General features: G+C 45.5%; 1 protein-coding gene across 6 annotated transcripts; it reads right to left on the bottom strand.

Annotated features, from left to right (window-relative positions):
* Positions 1 to 4368: 4368 nt before the first annotated feature.
* On the bottom strand, positions 4369 to 18388 carry lmbrd2a (LMBR1 domain containing 2a). Of its 6 annotated transcripts, none has more exons than XM_064297338.1 (18): positions 18338 to 18388; positions 16187 to 16462; positions 15959 to 16056; positions 15480 to 15575; positions 13569 to 13736; positions 13249 to 13459; positions 13030 to 13104; positions 12830 to 12943; positions 12418 to 12601; positions 11831 to 12042; positions 10834 to 10967; positions 10471 to 10576; positions 10064 to 10161; positions 9765 to 9868; positions 8838 to 8884; positions 7594 to 7705; positions 7272 to 7428; positions 4369 to 7023 (listed from the first exon to the last, which is right to left on the bottom strand). In XM_064297338.1, exons 2-18 carry the CDS (start codon positions 16358 to 16360, stop codon positions 6960 to 6962), a joined length of 2154 nt encoding a protein of 717 aa, XP_064153408.1. In that variant the 5' UTR covers positions 16361 to 16462; positions 18338 to 18388; the 3' UTR covers positions 4369 to 6959. The 6 variants fall into 6 exon arrangements, with proteins under 6 accessions (XP_064153408.1, XP_064153406.1, XP_064153409.1 ...); XM_064297336.1 differs by lacking the exon at positions 18338 to 18388 and adding an exon at positions 17766 to 18120; XM_064297339.1 differs by lacking the exon at positions 18338 to 18388 and adding an exon at positions 17766 to 18120 and having other exon boundaries at positions 11861 to 12042.
* Between the last annotated feature and the right edge of the window lie 1689 nt (positions 18389 to 20077).

Raw genomic sequence — 20077 nt, 5'->3', positions numbered from 1 at the left:
TATCTGCTATTTATTTTCAGTTTGTCTTTATGACAACAAAAGATTTGTGCTCCATTTATTATGTGATAATCATTGTTTAAATAATCAGTTTCCCAACATTCTTCGTCATTAGAATTTTAAAAATGGTTTAGTCCTCTCTTTAATCATATTGAACAAAAGACAATATCTATCTATCTATCTATCTATCTATCTGTCTGTCTCTGCCTGTCTGTTTGCAAATCTCGATTAGTTTCATGAAGAGCAAAAGTACAGCGTGTTTGAAAGCTGAGGGAAAGATGCAAAAGAAGAACTCATAAAGGAGAGACAGAAAGGCAGCTTGCACTTTACAGCTTAGATGAGCTTAGAGAAAAGCATCCTTTCATGTGAAAGCTTTCCAAAACTGAATGACCAAGGAACAGTTTCTCCACCTAAAACCATTTCTGCCTAACACTGGAGTGGACCGCACACTACCCAGAAGAACTTTGCCCTCTTCAAAACAAGATGGCCCAGTTGGACCCCCTGTCTGTGGGATATTTACAAGCGTATTAAATCTGCGCTTGAGGGAGTTTATTGAGACCATCATTTCCCTTTTTCTGTGCGTCCAGATAATTTCACCCCTCAGTGCTTTGGGGATGCTATCGCTGGTGGCCATTTTAGGACCGGGTTCGGCCTCCGCGTTCGTCCTGATCCCAGGCGGATATGACAGCTGGCATTCTTTGGCATCCGTCGGCTTCGATAATACCCACTTCCAGAGGTCCTGCTCCGTGAACCGGCAACAACGAACCCATCGTAAGATGGAGCAACAATGAAGAGCTGTTCCAGGACTGCAGAGACTATTGTGGGTGCCTCCTAATGGGGACGATCTCAACCAATCACTGACCGCGCGATACCGCTGATCCAGGCCCCAGTTTAGATGCGTTTACAACACGACTCATCATTCAGTTGTTCATCAAGTAAAAAAATAGTCCTGATTCGATTACCGAAGGCAAACAAACAGATTTTAATTGCCTTTAGACTGAAGGTTCAGGAGCGGTAATGAGTTGGATCCTTCCTGCTTCTTCACATAAAGGGAAAACAGTAGACAGGGATGGAGAAAAAGCAAGGGAATCAGAAGAAGAATGTTTTGTGAAGATCATATTCTTTTGATATCGTTCATTATTCAATAAACATATTCAATGTTCAACAGAACAGTTTTTACACATTTCAGTAGGTTTGTCACATTATTATACGACACATCATAATAAGCATATATCGTATGGAACCAGGCACTCAGAGAAATACCCAGAGTTCACTTTGAGGGAGCTGACTAATGTGCAGCCCTGGCCCCTGGACCTGGGGTATGAGAATGCCCAACATCCATGGCCATCCAGACTAGGACATAAACCAAACCCTAACCACAGTAAGCCATTTCTTTCAGGATAACAACTGAAAGCACTGATCAGGCAAAAAAGCCAGAGTTTCCATGAGCAAGATCAGGCCTGGCTCAATAATTAAGCCTGACTGAAATTCCTGACCAATCAAAATGACTTCTACGGCCACGTGGACTAAGGAAGTGGGCTCTGGAGCTTTTGTTGCAGAACACCACTGGGTTGGACCACCACAAATGCACTCGAGCATGGCGGTTAGTAGCACTAATTCTGTTTTATTGCGGTCTGATTTTTAAATTGAAGATACTGTTTCTTTCTTGCCAAGAGAATAGATTGAATAGATTGTATAACATTAGTTGCATATTAGATTACGTTGCTTTTTACATGAAATTGCCGTTTATTTTTCTCCACTGCACCAGAGTACAACTCGTACAAGGCACATATTGTCCCCCGTCCTCCTCAATTTAGTTTGTACAAGGCGTACAACGGGAATCAGAAGCTGGCACCCTGACAGAAACCCCCCTTTTGTGGGGGAGGCTTTCGGTGTGGGGGTCAGTCCCAAATGCAGAACTTTTTCTTCCTCGAAGTAAGGGAAAGACTTTGACCACAGACACTCAATAAAATGTATGAATGTTGTGCTGAGGTTGTAAAAATCTGAGGGAGTGTGTAGAAGTGGATTGTGTTTATCTGTCTTTCTCTGACAGGGCTGTCTCTAGCCTCTGCCAGTCCCACCCAGTTACTTTCTCTGTGTGACCTCACGCATGGGGCCTGTTAGCGTAAGTGCTTTCAGCCCTTCAGCACTGCACGGTGCACAACTGTCGTTTTTTTTTTTTTTTTAAACACATCAGAACAGACTGCTGGTGTTTACACTGAACTCACTTAACCTCGGTTCGTGTTGAGTAACAGAAAATGAATCGAGGAACTCCCTGTTTGAAATCAGGCGAAGGATCTAACAACTTAATGTTTAGTAAATAAAGCTTGCTGAAAGGACTTGTGTTGCCAGATGCCCAGTTTTTTTTTGGCGGGTTTTAAAATAATTTGTACAGGTCTAGTTTGCAGGTCCCAAATGGACAATCTAAACGTTTGGCCTGAATAACCGATTGAAAATTGACCGCAGGTTTGTAACGAATGCTGTCTCTGCTGGGTGGAGCACATCCTGCAGAGCAGGGGGGGACGTGTAACAATGAATAAAACAATTCAACTAACCGGGCATCTATTTTATTCATAGCATAAATAATAATATAAATAGGGCTGAGATAAACTGTGAAATATTCACTTAACTTACTGTGGCATTCGGTTTGCCGGAGAGGCAGATTGGTCTCAGCTGCGCTGGCTGGTGGAGAGCGCACACGCACGCACCTGCGCTGCGTTAGCTAATCAGCCCAGGTGCTTAAAGGTGCGCTGCTCCGCACAGTTTGGGGCCAAGCCCGCTGAGAGAGAGTGTAACACTGAGAGAGAGGTTCTTTATTTGAGATTTGTTTAATTTTAGTTTTGGTTCTTTTAGTAAGATTGAGAAAAGTGAACTGCTGCTGAAAAGTCAGAGGAGCTGGCCTGCTGGAAAGCGGTCCAGCTATAGCGTGGGGAACTGAAATAGTTTTACTTTTTGTCTTTGTTATTTTAGTTTGTTTTTGCCTGGAACCCGTGAGGGGGAAGGGTGAAGGTGTCCGTTTTTTATTTCATATTTGTGTGGGTACGCTCTCTCTCTCCATGCGACAGACAACGGTGTTCCCCGGCACTGCCGCATCTCTCTCCAAGGGGTGTCACTCTGTCGTCTGACACTTACTCATTAGCTTACTGTTAGGTTAGTGTGTGTGGTCTTTCAGGCAAATTGACCAAATTGAACAATTGATTGGAATGTTCCCAGGTGAATCTGATGGTGGGCTTGTTTACTATCAGCTGCACAGACAAAATGGGGTCATTTTTGCATCTAGGTTCTGGCAGTTAGGTGTCAAGGCTTTTCCCTACCTTTTTTTTTTTTTTTTTTCTTTCCTAAATAACCTGAGTAAGTTTGATGCAAAATGCCCAAGTAATGTGTAGTCTCTACTAAGATTACCTGTGAATTTAGATTGCTTTTCTGCAAATTGTTTATTTCAGATTTGGTGATTTATAATCCTTTGGTTTTCAAAATTAACCAGCTTTGTGACCCCAGAGTTTAGTCTGACAAACTCTTCTAACAAGCACCTTAATTATCCAAAGATTTCTCAATTAGCCCTATCATAATCCCGAAGATAAATTAATCATGTGAGCACCAGTCCACCTGTATTGAATTATTGGTGGCCAACAAGACAGATGGACATTAAATGTTACAACAACAAAAAAAATATCTACTTTTAAGTGCAAACTTTGTTACACAGACCAATGAAATGAGGGCTGTGCTAACACTACAGTCCAGTGATGCCCAGAAGACACTACCTGCATACGCTCACACAAACAGGAAGTAGGAAGCTAATGGGGGAAAAACTAAAAATCTCAATTAACAAGGACCTTAAAGTGGTGCACTTTGTGAAATAGTGTTCAAAGGGTAAATGTTTGTCACACTTCATCACGGCATTATCTTCATCTGGCAGTGTCTGCTTGATTACCTGTCTTAGTAAATTGATCAGTAATGACAAACACTCTGACGAGTCCCAAAATAATGAGGTACAATTAACTCCTCTTCAAATCTAATTTCCAACGAGAGGTTTTGACGACCTGCTGTCCTAAAGCAAGCAGGCACCAGTCCTCATGAGCTGCTCCTCAGCTGAAGAACCAGCGCTTTGCGATGTTGAGTGAATCCTTTGCGATGTTGAGTGAATAATTCTCAAGTTTGCTCATGAGCTCACCGGGCCCCCTCTCCTCAATGCCATTACCCCAGAGAGGCTGGCCCATGAAAGCAGGACAGGAAGTCCCCGCCTCCCCCCCCCCTTTGGAGATATAACTTAGTTGGGGGTAATCTAAGGAATATGATAAGCAGGTACTCAGAGGGGCTCAGTGAGTGCCCGTCTCTCACTCTCACTCTCTCACTCATCAGCCAGAAAAGCCATTTAAAATAGAAGTTGTTTTTATTTTGGAGGTCAGAAACACTTCTGTTCACGTTCTCACACAGTTTCACCAATAATCATAGCCAGGCCGGTGGTCAGTATTCCAACATCAGAGTTCAACGTCTCCCAAGAAAACTAAATAATCTTCACAAACACAAAGTCTTCGGCTTCTGTTAATATTTTGCTTTAATCTGTGGTCACAGTGCAGATGCAGTGATATGGCATTCACGGTAAACTGTCAAAGGGGCAGTTTCACACATTTCATCAAAAGTACACGTCACATAAAGAAAACCAAAACAATCTGTGCAAAACCTCTTTCCTTCACTTGTGAGTACAGGGAGAGGGACTGAACTGATGACTACTTAGACACATCACACTTCTTCTGCTGAGGTACTGAAAATCCAAAAGGTACTCAACCCAAAAAGTGAATTTCCCTGAAGTATTTAAAATATCCTTTATGTTCTGTATATTAAAATAGATTCATGATTAAAAAAAGCAGGTGCATCTTCAACATTCATTCCATTTACCACTATTGTGTCAATTTGGAAATATACGTGTGAATTTTGTGCATATGACTTGCAATCTTCCATTTCGGCTGATCAAATAAAAATCTCAGTCCATCCTCAAAATGTAATTGTGATATTGTGGGTTTATGGAGCTGACCTCAGTGGATGGGAGGGGTGGGGGGTCCACCATGATGCGGTATATGTACCAAGAGTAGACTTTAAATCTTTATATGCCAATGCAATATCAGCAAACAATTACACGAACACAGAATGACAAAGCATTTCAAAACAGTGTTATGACTGTGGTGCAGTTCATAAAAGGATATATTGTATGGAAACGTGGTCCAAGTGGAGGGTTTGTACTGAAGATGACATTCTCATAAGAAAGAAATACAGTACGACGCAACAGTGAGGTACCTGGATATAACCTCGAGGTAAAGTTCTCTCACCTATGCCTTCGAGAAAGGTACCAAACACCAGTTAATGTTCCAATGAAAGAAGAAGCCACACAAATGGGTTACAGCATAAATAGGGTGAACATTTTAAACCATCTTGGGTGAGATTTTCAGCTGAAAAATAACAGATCGTCAATTTTAAAAAAGCACACTGAGAATGGATGACCTGCAGTTAGCTGCCACTCCACTGTCATCAGAAAGCGTTAGCCAGTTTCTCCCTCAATTTAACTTTTAATTTTGAATTTCACTGAACAAATAAAACTTAAATTGTCACCAATTTCACATTAAAAGTAGACCACACAATTTCAGTGACATGCATCAGATAGAAATGTCTGACTTTCACACAGAAATATGTCACCCATGATCTATTCAGTCTCCAAACATTTTCAGACCAAGGCACCTTCCGGACTCCTAACGGAACCCAGCAGGCCCAGGCTCGGCTGAAGCAAGACTTGCTGAGCTGTGTAATGTCACATGACACGTGCCTTCATCATCAGGGTGAACTGAGGCGAACGCTGTCAGTTATTGACTCAAACCATTATAAAAGCAAATGTTGTGTATGCCAGCCAAAACAAAACGAGGAGAAAGGGGCCGAGGAAGAGACATGAATCCGAAGGTCAAAAGGTCATGGAACGACCCGCGCTTTGCCCTGTTAGGTCTGCAGAACACCAGCAGCAACTGGGTCCGCGCCTCAACAGCAAAGCAAAGAACCCCCAGAAGGGCTTCACTATACTCATGCTCATTATACACTACCAGGAATCACACCAAGCCAAACAGAGACTGGAAGACAGCCTCACTAAAACACAAAGGAAGAATCCCTTTTTTAAAATAAATTCACAATATCGTTATATTTACAAAAAAGATTCATAGTTGATTGGTGAATAACCTGCTCCACTGCTACTCAACTCCAGGTCCTGCCGGCGGAAAAATACAGATGCAGATGACCCTCCAATAGAAGAACAAAAGTACAAACGTGTTTTGGGACTTGAACCCGATGATGAACGTGTAATATGCACTGCTCCCATAGGAAACTTGTTTAAGATCAAGTCTAAGGGAAGAAAGTGCACCCTAACGGTGTATAAGAGAGGTAATGCACTACATTCACAGACCAAAGAGCCTCACTCCTCTGGCCTGAGTCATCCCTGCAGGATTGATGAGGGGATCATAAACACTCACTCTTTTCTTTCCCTTCAAATAAATAAATACTTCAGATACAGACGTCCCTCATGACCGAAATAACAAGAACAAAAACGACGAGCACGTTTCCGGATTTGAACCCGATGAAGTGGCAGAATTTGTGATATTCAACGCTCCCGGAGGAAACTTGTTTAAAATGGAGTCCGCGTGTAAAAAGTGCATCTCACTCACGTACAAGAGAGGTCATGTGCTGCATTCACAGAGGCCAGAGAGCCTCACTCTCCTGACCAGAGTCTTCACTGGAAAATGTCCAGGGTTATAACACCACTTACAGAGTGTATATGAGGCCACTATGGCCAGGGTGGGTTTATACGAACTCTGTAAGAACTGAATTAACACTGAACACTTCACTGCGCTCCCCACAGGACTGCTGGGGGCACCGTAAACACCCCCTCTTTTCTCTCTCCCTCTCCTTCTCCTTGCCCAATCCCTCGCTCAGACGTCGTCGAAGATTCGGCTGTGGGACGAGGTCATGGACAGGTACCGCCCACCTGTGTGTCTGATGGGGAACAGGGAACAGGAAGAGAGGTCTGTTCGCTTTATGATGGGATAAACGACATGCATTTAACATTACAGACATGGACAGAATTATGATTGAGTGTGCGCCTGTGCGAGAGATGTTTGCAAGTGGTATAACAGGAGAGCACAGGGATAGACAGGGAGAGAAGACAAGAAGAGGGCAAAGGAGGAGAGAATAAAAATGAACGCAGAATTTGAGAGAGAATTTGAGGGGGACCTCAACCACACCTTCCACCTTCGGGCTCCAGGGGCTCTTCCAGGACGGCGTCTCCGCTGAAATCCAGTGGCTCCACATCGTGCAGGAGCTCCATCCGGTCCCTCTCCGTCCAGTCCCTCTCCGTCCGGTCCCTCTCCGGCCGAGCGCTGGGGCGGGAGAACTTTCCTTCTGTGGAAAAGCAATATTGATGTCTCTTGTTAATTTGAAGATCGCTTTCAAAGTTATTAGATTTTTACGGACACACAAACACACAAACACACGTCTAGTATTGAGAATGAGAAGCAGCCTGAACGCTGCTCTTCCCCTGAGCTCCAGAGCAGGAACATCACTCACGTCTGTTTGCTCCGGCTGCCTCCGGCTCTCCGGACTCCGTCAGCTCTGAGTAGGTGTTCCGGTTCCGTGTGGGATAGTCCTCCCGATGATTCCCATAGCGCTCCCGCCAGTCCTGGAGCATGGACATCACACACAAGCATGCACATGCACACGTACACACACACACACACACACACACACACACACACACACACACACACACACGCACACGCACACACACGCACACACACACACACAAGCATGCACAGTCGCACACGCACACACACACACACAGACACACACACACACACACACGCAAACACAAAAAAACACTCATTGAACTTTTTTTATTAATTCATTTATTACTTTCTAATATATTTATTTATTAATTGAATAACCCTCATTCATACAGGCAAGGCTGACTGAGCATGCATGCTCTTTAAAGAGCAACCCTCCCCACTAGCCTAACCAGCATGCATTTGGATTCTAGTCTGCAGTGCTTTGGATTCACTGCTGGACAGCGGTGAGAACACAGACGTGATGAAGTCGAACTACACTCCCTCCTACACAGGCACTCTAGCGCCCCCTGTCTTCCCTTCCCTGCCATTCATCTAAAATTAAACGGACCTGACTAGAGGTCATTAGTCAGCATGTTATATCGCTAATATTAATAATACAGTGTATTATATTACACAATATAACAGGATTTAATTGAATATGACATGACCTTTTTTTTTAGAAAAATAAGAAATAGAAGAGCTAGCTGGATAGCTTGGAATGCTCAGAGCAGGCAGAAGAGGCCGGGGCCTCTGTTTGGGGGCAGAACGTCACACCTGTTCACCTGCCCATCGCACGGTTTACCTGGAGGCTTTGTGCTATGGAGAACCTGTGAGCGCTTGTGAATGGCCTTTTGTTATTGATGTTTTGTTTATTTTTTTAACGACACGTATGTCAGCTGGCACCCGGGCTTAATAACCTCAGAAAACAAAAATAAAACTCCCAACATTTCTGGGAAGATTTGGACTTCCTGGTTTCTCTTTAAGACCACTCCCTGCGACAACAAAAAAAACATGGTTTTTAAAAGCTGCATTTATTTACGTCATGCAGGAAAGAATTCTAGAATTGGCCGTTGCCACAAGCATTTGTCCCTAAAGTGAACCGGTCTGTAGCTTGGGGGGACAGTGACTGTGTAAATTAGGTTTGCGGGATGGAAATAAAGCACAGAAATAAGTGGTAAAAAAATAGATTTTAAACAAAGGACTCACTCTTCTGCGATTCTCTCCATCTTCCACCCTCTGCTTTTTTCTTTTCTCTGCACGGAAATCAAAATCCGGAAGACTTAGCATCAATTTCCTTCTCCTTTGACTTTAATCTACTGGTAAATCCGGAATCTAAACAGAATAATGAATACAAGTGATTACCAACCCTGTTTCTGAAGACCTGTTCCAGGAACAGGGTTGGGCGGCCCTGCTCTAGCTGTTGAATTTGGTGTTTTGTTAGGGTTGGAGTAAAAACCTACAGGACAGTAGATTTCCAGGAACAGGGTTGGGCAGCCCTGCTCTAGCTGTTGAATGAGGTGTGCTTTATTAGGGTTGGAGTGAAAACCTACAGGATGGCAGATCTGCTCTAGCTGTTGAATGAGGTGTGTTTGTTAGGGTTGAAATGAAAACCTAGGATAGTAGATCTCCAGGAGCAGGGCTGGAGACCGCTGGTGTAGAGCATGTGATATCAGCACTACCATCAACACATTACAGCCCAGGTGTCAAACTCCAGTCCTGGGGGGCCGCAGTGTCTGCTGTTTTTTGGCGTGTTCTCGCCACGAGTCTTTTTTTGACTGGCAAACACACCTTGTTCTCAAGGCTTTAATTGGCAGCTGATCGAAAGGAAACCACAAAAGCCCACGGACCCTGCGGCCCCCTTGGGGTTCAGTTTGACACCCCTGAATCGCAGCAAGACCTGCCAGTGCACGTTCATGCATTACATCATTACCCCCAATATCCAGCACGTCCTGTACCACCATAACACTGCTGTACATCAGGGGCACCGCACAGCTTTCTAACACCAAAGCAGTGGAGCCTCAAAATTCATTATGATTTACATTATGATTTGTTTTTTTATTTAAATGAAAGTGTAAAATGAAACAGAGGTTGTCTGTAGTTGTGCTGAGTAACGAAAAAGGCCACAAGGCCTACCTCGGCGGATCAGCTCCTTGCCCTCGTCGATGAGGTCGGAGGTCATCTCGTTGTCACCCACAAACTGCTGGAACCCCAACAGGTTGAGACAGCGGGTCCCGAGGCTGTGGGGGGGGCGGGGTTTGGGATGGGGGGTAGGATCAGGATGAGAGAGCGGAGCGTCACACCAACACTGACAGAAAAAAAAACCCCGCAGGGGCTTTTCAGCTGGATTTCAGACAAAACCAAACGGAACTGCACCTGAGTCACCTGTGTTTTAAGTGGGAGGGAGACCCCGGGTCAGGACAGGGGGGACTCACCTGAAGTAGGTGGCGATGCACAGCAGGAGGATCAGCATGGGGTAGTAAATGTAGAAGCCGTCAGCGATGAAAGACAGAACCTTCATGGATCCCATGATCTGGCGGGGAGACCCGAGGTTAATATAATCAGGCTTGATTAAATAACTTCATCATTCTGTATGAGCCCCTGTCACCATGCAGGCACAATGCCTTGTTAGCAATATCACACTCCAACACTGTGTTATTGTTACATGAAAATTGTCTGGGTACCGCTAATAATTTTGAGTATGGTTACAGAGGAGTTCTGCAGACAGAAAAATAGGAAGAGGTTTGTTTTTAGACAGGATTTCCATGGTGACGATGCTGCCAAGCGGAGCAGGTGTCCCGGGACGCGGAGGGGGAAGTGTTTTGGGGCTCTCTGAACTCACAGAGGTGTACGCAGTCTGCTCCTTGTCCTGGTGCGAAATGGCCGAATCCATGTGGATGAGACCCAGGAAGTTCAGGCAGAGGGGCGGAGTCAGGCGGCAGAACAACCTGCGGGTCGACAGCGCACCTCGTAAGTCCCCAAAAACTGACCCCAGGTCAGTTCACCCACCCCTAACCGTGACACCGCCCAGCATGTGAAACTGGGGGAGACTGATCTGAAGTCAGTTCATGCCTTCAAGGAAGAAAAAAAAATCACCATTGATATCTATTGGGTGCTGATAAGACAGCCAATCAGCAGCAACGTCTGATTGCTGTTCACATACATGATCACCCCCCCTCCCCCGAACACACTGCTGCTCACATACATGCCGCTGAACTGCAGGCTGTAGGCGTCGGTCTGGTGGTGGGGGGCCAGGTAGTAGTAGTTGAAGACTCGGATGCGGAACACGGTGGAGTACACGCAGGTGCAGAGGAAGAAGATGGTGACGAAGCACGCCATCTAGTGAACGAAAACGGCACCCGACACATTTTTACATCACATCACAGGCATTTGACAGATGCTCTTATCCATGAACGAATTACGCAACGTAAACACAAATACACGGACCAGGGATCAAAGTTGCAAGGCAACCAACCAGGAATCAATAAAGACCCATGAGACAGACAGGGAAGCGTAAAGGTGGGGGGGGCCCTCTCCCCCTGGCCTTACTGAAATACAAAATGGCCTCTCCTGTCATAACAACAGAAAGGTTTTCTCTCAGCTCTACTGTACTGTGGTGCACATACATGCTAGCTTCAGTAGACATGACATCTGATTGTGCAATGCAGTTCCTCCTGAAGGTGTTGCCTGTTACATCTACTGCACACACAGTAAAACACATGCTCTGTCAATCAGTTACCTGCTCCAGCAGGCAGTCTCAGTTCTTTATACAGACACCATCTCAGGTGTGTTCTGTGTTCACAGGTAACCTTGCTTCTACATACTGTACAGACATCGAACCAGAGCACAAATAATATCGCTGCTTTTGGCTCTTTAAAGGTTTGGTAGTTGTAGTCCCTCACCTCGATGTACAGGTAGTTGTAGTCCCTCAGCTCTATGTACAGGTAGTTGTAGTCCCTCACCTCTACGTACAGGTAGTTGTAGTCCCTTAGCTCTACGTACAGGTAGTTGTAGTCCCTCACCTCTACGTACAGGTAGTTGTAGTCCCTTAGCTCTACGTACAGGTAGTTGTAGTCCCTCACCTCTACGTACAGGTAGTTGTAGTCCCTTAGCTCTACGTACAGGTAGTTGTAGTCCCTCACCTCTATGTACAGGTAGTTGTAGTCCCTCAGCTCTATGTACAGGTAGTTGTAGTCCCTCACCTCTATGTACAGGTAGTTGTAGTCTCTCACCTCGATGTACAGGTAGTTGTAGTCTCTCTCGGCCAGCTGGATGAAGACGGCGAAGAGGGAGAGGACGGGCCGGGTGCTGAAGAAGGTGCACTCGGACCACACCACCGCCACAGAGAACAGGCTCAGAACCACCGCCAGGGCCCGGTAGAACCACTGCCTCAGGAGACACTCCCAGTACCACTCTGGGAAAAGAGACAGACCAGTTACTCACACGTCCAAGAGGGCCTCAGGCCTTCAGGGTTAGATAGAAACACACACAAGGCACACACACACACGCACACACACACAGACACACACACGCACAGAGGAAAACACACAAGTGCCTACATATACAGCCACAACAGCAGTGTGTGACTAACATAAAATATAAGAGTTTTATTCAACACGTTTCCTTTCCCTCCCTCTGCTCAAGCTCAGGGTAAGAGCAGTGCATTATGGGCACTGCTGAGCAGCTCCGTACCCCACAGGCTACTTTAATAATACATGGAAGTAATTTAATATTTATAAATCAACAGTCCTCCTTTTATTTCATCTGAAAAAATAACCCGCCCACTCACCCACGGTGGGGGGGTAGAGCACCCTGCTGACCCAGCCGCGCTGCTCCGGGGGGGGGAAACTGCGCACAAACAGGCGGGAGGGGCTGGTCTCGTTGCGGGCCACGTCCTCCAGGTGGAAGGCCTGCTCCAGCAGGATCCGCCACTGCACCTGCGTCCGGTTGTGCCGCTGCACCGCATAGATCACCTGACCCAGACACCCACACTTACCGCTGAACAAATCTGGCACTCTCTATCTCTATCTCTAGCCAAACTGAGATCGTGAATAAGAAGTGCAATGCTTGCATTTGCTTGTAACTCGAAGTTAAGGACAAAGGTTTATAGCACTTTCAAAGATACTACAGAAAATAGTTCTATAAAGCATAATGCTTTTGCCACATCCCAGCCCATTATATGTGAAATCCCTCCCTCTGACCTGTTTATGGAGCTTGGCGAAGCTCTTCTCGCTGGGGTAAGTGCTCCGCCGTTCGTCGTAGTCCTCGTAATCGTCCATATTCCTCCCCATCTTCTCCTGGTAGTCCACCGGACACTGCGGTTAAAGACCAGAGATTTGAAATTTTAAAAAATCTCTGTAGCTATCATTTTCAAGATTCGATATGGATTCACAATGCCCACCTTTCTCAGAATTGTATCAACGCACTTCCTCAGAGGGTTGTTGTACTTGATGGACTCGCTGAGTTTTCTCACTTCCTGTCAGAAGGGAGAAGAAGGAGAGTAAAACAGAACGTTGGAGCACTTCACCCACAATCACAGGTGAGAAAATCAGTCTTCCCATCCCATCCCTGCCCCCCCGGGCCCCCCTCCAACCCCCCCCCCCTCCCCCACTCCCAGCACCTCCATGGTGTCCTCCAGGTTCTCCTCCGCGTCCGCCTTCTCGGTCATCAGCTTGGCGGCCTTGAAGTAGGTCTTGCCCAGCAGGTAGCCGGGGCGGGCGGAGTTCCAGTACGAGCGCGGGATCTCCACCAGGCCGTAGCCTAGCAACAGCACCAGCAGGAACAGGCCCCAGGTGTTGGCCGCCGTGATGCCGATGGTCTGCAGCTCGTACCTGCCGGCGCGAACAGGGGGAGACGAGGGGGAGGAGTCAAGGGGGAGGAGTCAAGGAGGACACGCTGCCGGGGCTGGAGAAGGAGGTTTGGGAGGAAACGGACACGCACCAGGACAAACGCCACTTCGGGTGCACGGCCACGTAGATGAGCAGGGACCCGAAGACCAGCAGGTAGGTGCCGTAGTAGATGGCGTTCTCGATGAGGGCCGTCTTGATCTTCCCCGTGATGGAGAACGCGCCGGAGCGAGCGTACGACTGCATGAAGGGCAGGAGCAGCCTGAGCACACAGCAGGGAGGGAGACAGCTCTGCATGAAACGCCCATACATCATCAACCACCAGTCACAGCCATGCATCCACGTTAGCTCTGCATGAAACGCCCGTACATCATCAACCACCACAGTCACAGCCATGCACCCACATTAGCTCTGCATGAAACGCCCGTACATCATCAACCACCACAGTCACAGCCATGCACCAACGTTCAGAGGCACTGCCATGTTACTGCCATGCACCCACATTAGCTCTGCATGAAACGCCCATACATCATCAACCACCAGTCACAGCCATGCATCCACGTTAGCTCTGCATGAAACGCCCGTACATCATCAACCACCACAGTCACAGCCATGCACCAACGTTCAGAGGCACTGCCATGTTACTGCCATGCACCCACATTAGCTCTGCATGAAACGCCCATACATCATCAACCACCACAGTCACAGCCATGCACCAACGTTCAGAGGCACTGCCATGTTACTGCCATGCACCCACGTTAGCTCTGCATGAAACGCCCGTACACTACCAACCACCACAGCCACAGCCATGCACCCACATTAGCTCTGCATGAAACGCCCGTACACTATCAACCACCACAGCCACAGCCAGGCACCCACGTTAGCTCTGCATAAAACGCCTATACACTATCAACCACCACAGTCACAGCCATGCACCCACATTAGCTCTGCATGAAACGCCCGTACACTATCAACTACCACAGTCACAGCCATGCACCCACATTAGCTCTGCATAAAACGCCCATACACTATCAACCACCACAGCCACAGCCATGCACCCACGTTCAGAGGTACTGCCATGTCACTGCCATGCACCCACGTTCAGAGGCACTGCCATGTTACTGCCATGCACCCACGTTCAGAGGCACTGCCATGTTACTGCCATGCACCCACGTTCAGAGGCACTGCCATGTTACTGCCATGCACCCACGTTCAGAGGCACTGCCATGTTACTGCCATGCACCCACGTTCAGAGGCACTGCCATGGTACTGCCATGCACCCACATTCAGATGCACTGCCATGTTACTGCCATGCACCCACGTTCAGAGGTGCTGCCATGTTTCTGCCATGCACCCACGTTCAGAGGCACTGCCATGTTACTGCCATGCACCCACGTTCAGAGGCACTGCCATGTTACTGCCATGCACCCACCTTCAGAGGTAAAGCACACAGCAGTATACCATTATACGAAGAGACTGAGCACATATTCGATCGCACAGTATGACCGGTGTGACAAAACGAAGGACTGCCACGCCCCCACACAGAGTGAAGTCATGTTTCACTCTGCAGGAATGAAGGGAATCTGCCAAACCGTTCAAATAAAGTACATCGTGTGCTTGCACTGAGGTCAGATCAAGGTGCACGGACAGGTGTGCTTATAAATATTTAATAACCAGTTTAAACATTTTTCACATATTTCCATAAGATGATGAACAATTTTACATAAGAGGTTTCTCTCAAATTCCAGAGGAACCAGATTTCTAGAACATTCTAACAGTAATTGCTGAACCAGAGGGGGTACAGGTGTAACATACACTGCGAGGTCCAGTACACAACCATAGAGGTGTAACATACCAGGTCAGACACTGTGAGGTCCAGTACACAACCATAGAGGTGTAACATACCAGGTCAGACACTGTGAGGTCCAGTACACAACCATAGAGGTGTAACATACCAGGTCAGACACTGTGAGGTCCAGTACACAACCACAGAGGTGTAACATACCAGGTCAGACACTGTGAGGTCCAGTACACAACCCTCCAGAACACGGGCATTATTCCTTCAGGAATGTAGCTCCACGGCCTGTAGCACTCCTGAACGCTACCAGGGAGACAACAGAGCCATTAATAAACCCGCTGACAATAAACCCAAACAAAATCATTAGGACATCACTCAAAGCACTGAGAAATATCCCCTGCCAGGTTCCGCTCTTGTAATAATAGTCATAATAATAATAATAATAATAATTATGCTCCCTTCATACAATTGGAGGAGCCTAAAGTGCAAACACAAAAATAACAAATCAACAACAGCTTAAAACTGAGGAATAGATAAAAGAGCATATAAAAAAACACAATGATCAAAACAGATAAAAGAAAGCAATAAAAAAAATGCCAGAGGAAAAATCATATAAAAGCCAACTTTAAACATAAAATTATGAAGATATTTAGGAACTCTGTAACAAACTAGGAGAACGTTTCCACCTTTCGGTCAGAGAGACGGGGGAGTTGGGCATGGTCTGATTGGACGCAGTCACAACCTCATGCTGCTCATGGTCCTTCTTGCATTGCTTATAAATGGTCTGCAAATACAAAACAAGCTGTCAGTCAAACCAGCCGTGTCTGCCTTCGCAAAACAGACAAGAACGCACATTGAGAGTCACAGTCGGGAGAGCGATGGGGGGGTGGGGGGGAGTGGGCGTTCGTACGTACCGTGCTGACGTCCAGCGGGAGGATGAAGACGATGAGGAAGCACAGGAACCAGGCCAGCAGCGTGCCGAAGAGCACCATGAGCTGCTGCCGCCGGAAATCGCCATAGCGATGCAGCAGGAACAGCGCCAGGAAGAAGACCACCACGACCTCGATGCCCAGGGCCGCCCCGCTCATCCTGCCCCACCCGCTCAGCGCGCCAGCATCAAGCGAACGGAGCCGTCCACGACCACGCCCGACCCGATCCTGGACAGGCTCCTGAGGGCCGACCACCTAGAACTGAGGTCAAAGAAATGTTCGCCATTTTAGTCAGGAAAATGGCGAGCATTGTTGGGCTGAATGACCTGTTCTCATCATTATGTTATGCAGTGTTATGTTATGTTATCCGTGACTAGAGTCAGAGGCATGTATTGATATACTATTTGGCTCCAACCAAAACATTTAAGAAATTTTGTACAACAACATGGTATAACTGGGGTCCTCAGTGTGTTTCTCTTGAACCCTGTCTTCTCAATTAGTTACTCTTTTTCACTTTATGAACAATGTTTTTTCGTTGTTGTGATGCAATTACTCTGACTATAATTAAGAAATGATGGCTTCTCTTCCATGTTTGAAAGACCCCATTCAGCTGAGATGAAAATAAAACAACAAGTCAAGTATTATATCTTAAAACACGTGTAAGTGAGGTTCAATTACCTATAAACACAAAAAAACTATTGAATGGTACACAATAGAATTATTTTAATACCCTATTAAAAATAAATGAAATAACTAAACAGACAGACAAACACACAAACAAGTAAATATTTAAATTAATAAATAAACACATGAATAATTACACGTTCAACCGTAATGAGATATTGTAAAATATTAACATAAAATGCAAGTGAGCTAAAGCTTATATTTGAAGAGCAGATGGATAATGAGACATGGACTTCATCACTGAATCATACGAACATTTCTGATCTGGCATGATTTTCTCACGACAGTGCCCGACAGAAACAACAGTTATTCTAAATATTAGAAGTATGTGGCAGATAATTAATCTAAAGACAAACTCTCACTCAAGGACCTTGGGTCAATAACATACATTTTGGATGAAGACACCCGTTGTAGTTCACCAGAATACAACGTAGCCTACCTAACTTAGATATTTGACTTTAGTTATCCACAGCACCTAAATATAGTCCAACAGCTCGCATAGCTAGCTACAGTAGCTGTTGGCAACTACACGTCAGCGACAAAACTTCATTTATAGCGTCACATATATAGCAACTGTGGAAACACAATTAAAGGCACATGACTTTTCGTGACTATCACAGTTCATTGACAGACATCAACAACCACAATAGTCAGAAAGAACAGAGAAATGGCCGAAAACTACCGAAATATAACAACATTTGTCAGCTGAACGGTAAACTTCGACAAAAGGCGGTGCGTAACATATTGATCTGACTAAAGCTCGCTTTTCTGTCATTGTCCTGTTATTCAGTCAGGTAGTACGAGTTGAGAGCAGCGTAATCAAGCAAGCTAACCGATCAGTTAATCAACATACAGTATGCAATATTATTTGTATTCTTACCTCTGATCTCTCTGACAGTTCACCAAAATTCACGAGCCAAACACGTGTAACGCTGAGCCTATGATGACGAAATATGGAGTTTGTACATTTGTGCAATACCTGTGATATGTTATGCCAGTCAGTACCGTGGCGACTTTGACGTAAGTAGTTATTATGCGATTCTAGCCTAGTCTACTTCCTGTTTCGCGGACGCAGACCATCGCAGGATCCATGGATGCCCTTTGGCTTCACCGTCTGCACAGTATTCGGTACAGTATCTGTTCTGCACGGGGCTGCATTCAATATGAAAACCAAAGACGCTGTTGACATTAACAATTCAATATGCACAAAGACTTTATTTGGCCTTTGTTTTCATAGCGATGATATAACAGCTACTAATGAGGCGGGACAATGTAACACGCATTCTTAAATACGTCACTGGCCACTTCTGGTTACATCTATGGTTACCATAGAGCTACATTATGATTATTACACATAGAACTGTTGACACGCCCACCAAACGGGAGAAAACATGTTAAAAGTTTTGCAAAACGTTTAGCGTGAATCTAACGTCCAAGACGAATCTTGCGAACCTAAGAAAATGGTTCTGAATCTTCAACGCATCCTCGGATGTCAATCAGTCGTTCTTCTAACGTTATATCTCCGATGGAATCAGCAGATTCTAACATTACGTCACCGCCGCCATTTGTAGGCTATTCCAGAACTGGTGACAGCAGTTAGGTAGCCTACATGGCCAATCACAGACTGCTGCCTGGATCCAGTGTTAATATTTCATTTATTACGATATCCCTTATGCTAAAGAGAAAACTGCCGTTACATAGTGGAAGGTAACCCGCGTTCGTGGAGTAGCTGAGAGTAAATTCTAATACGTATTTGACAAAAAAAGAAATATTTGAAAACGATCTTTTATGGACTTTAATGATCGAAGCTGGGAGAGCAGAAAAGGAGTCACATTCTTTGAGGTGACGTGTCTGTAATCCCCTTATAGTTCTGCTGACAGGCAGCCGGCTCTTCTGTTCGTTCAGTTTGTTGTTGAATAGACGGTGGCAGCCAGGGTCCTTAGCTCTTACTGTAGATCCATTAAATTAAAATAAAAAAATTTTTAAACCCTCAATATAAAAATAGCCAAACGTAGGGGTCATCGGAGTGGAGGGATCCAAACAGGTTTGAACATACACCAGCGTCTTCCAACAGAAGATCCACGTTCACAAACAGATCCCTGCACAGGTGTTCAAACAGATTCAGACAAAGAGTCCAGTCCACAGAGGACGTCTCGGGTCCCCAAAATGGGTTCAGCCGCAGAGATCCAAAGAGATCCAAAGACTGGGTCCAGTCCTCCAACAGAAATTCCATCTTGACTGTGTTACAGCTGCACATGCATGTGAAACGTGTGCGTGCTCTGGAGCGTTGGTTCGCGGTGTGCGAGTGGGCTCCACTGCAGGGGTCAGTATGACATACGCTTGCTTTCTTAGCCCGAGTCTTTAGTGAAACAGTCCACCTGCTCCCTGATCTTAAATCCTTACTTCAAGAGCACACTGGACTGCAAGGCCACCCCACTGCTCAGGATTAAGCTTAATATAGCACCACAACACCACCCATCTTACTGCATGGATTATATACACCAAGAGTGGGCGACATCGGCTACCTGCTACCTGCTACCTGTAACCTGGGCTCCTGACATTTCCACGACACATTACGTTACATTTCCCCTGTACATTACCTACACAACTCATTACCCGCTACCACTCCGTGATAAAAGTTATTGTGCAGAGTTTAAAGAAAGGTACTTACACCTACAATATATAAACAGATGTGTGTGGGTACTATTTGTCATTATACAGATACTGGATTATGTATGTATGTGTTACATAGGTGTTATTTTTATTTTTAGCTTGATAGTAATGGTAATAATGCTCAGGGGCTGATAACAATGTAGCCTTTTTGCATGGGTATAAATTCTTCTTTTACATTTATTGCCATAAATATATTCTGTCTAGATATTGTTTCAGCCTAAGCAAAAATGTATTTGGCCCCACAACATTTCTAGCATTGTTTTTCTAATGTGAACATGTATTTAAAAACACAAGATTCAAGAAATAAGTTCCTTATGTATTTCTATGCAATTACTGTTTAAGTCAATCACATAATTTCATACACATAATACATAATACTGAACGTACTGAATACACAGTACTGAAAATGAAATGCTGAATTACTACGTACTTGAGGATTGGAGGTTGGGTTTCACTATTAAGATGAAACGCAATTCCATATACAGACCACAGGGTGGCAGTAATATCTCATCGGATGAC

The sequence above is a fragment of the Anguilla rostrata genome, chromosome 10, assembly GCF_018555375.3.
Source record: "Anguilla rostrata isolate EN2019 chromosome 10, ASM1855537v3, whole genome shotgun sequence".
NCBI classification, from domain to species: Eukaryota; Metazoa; Chordata; class Actinopteri; order Anguilliformes; family Anguillidae; genus Anguilla; species Anguilla rostrata.
The sequence above is the reverse complement of the archived record's forward strand: the minus strand, read 5'-3'. Positions and strand labels throughout refer to the sequence as shown.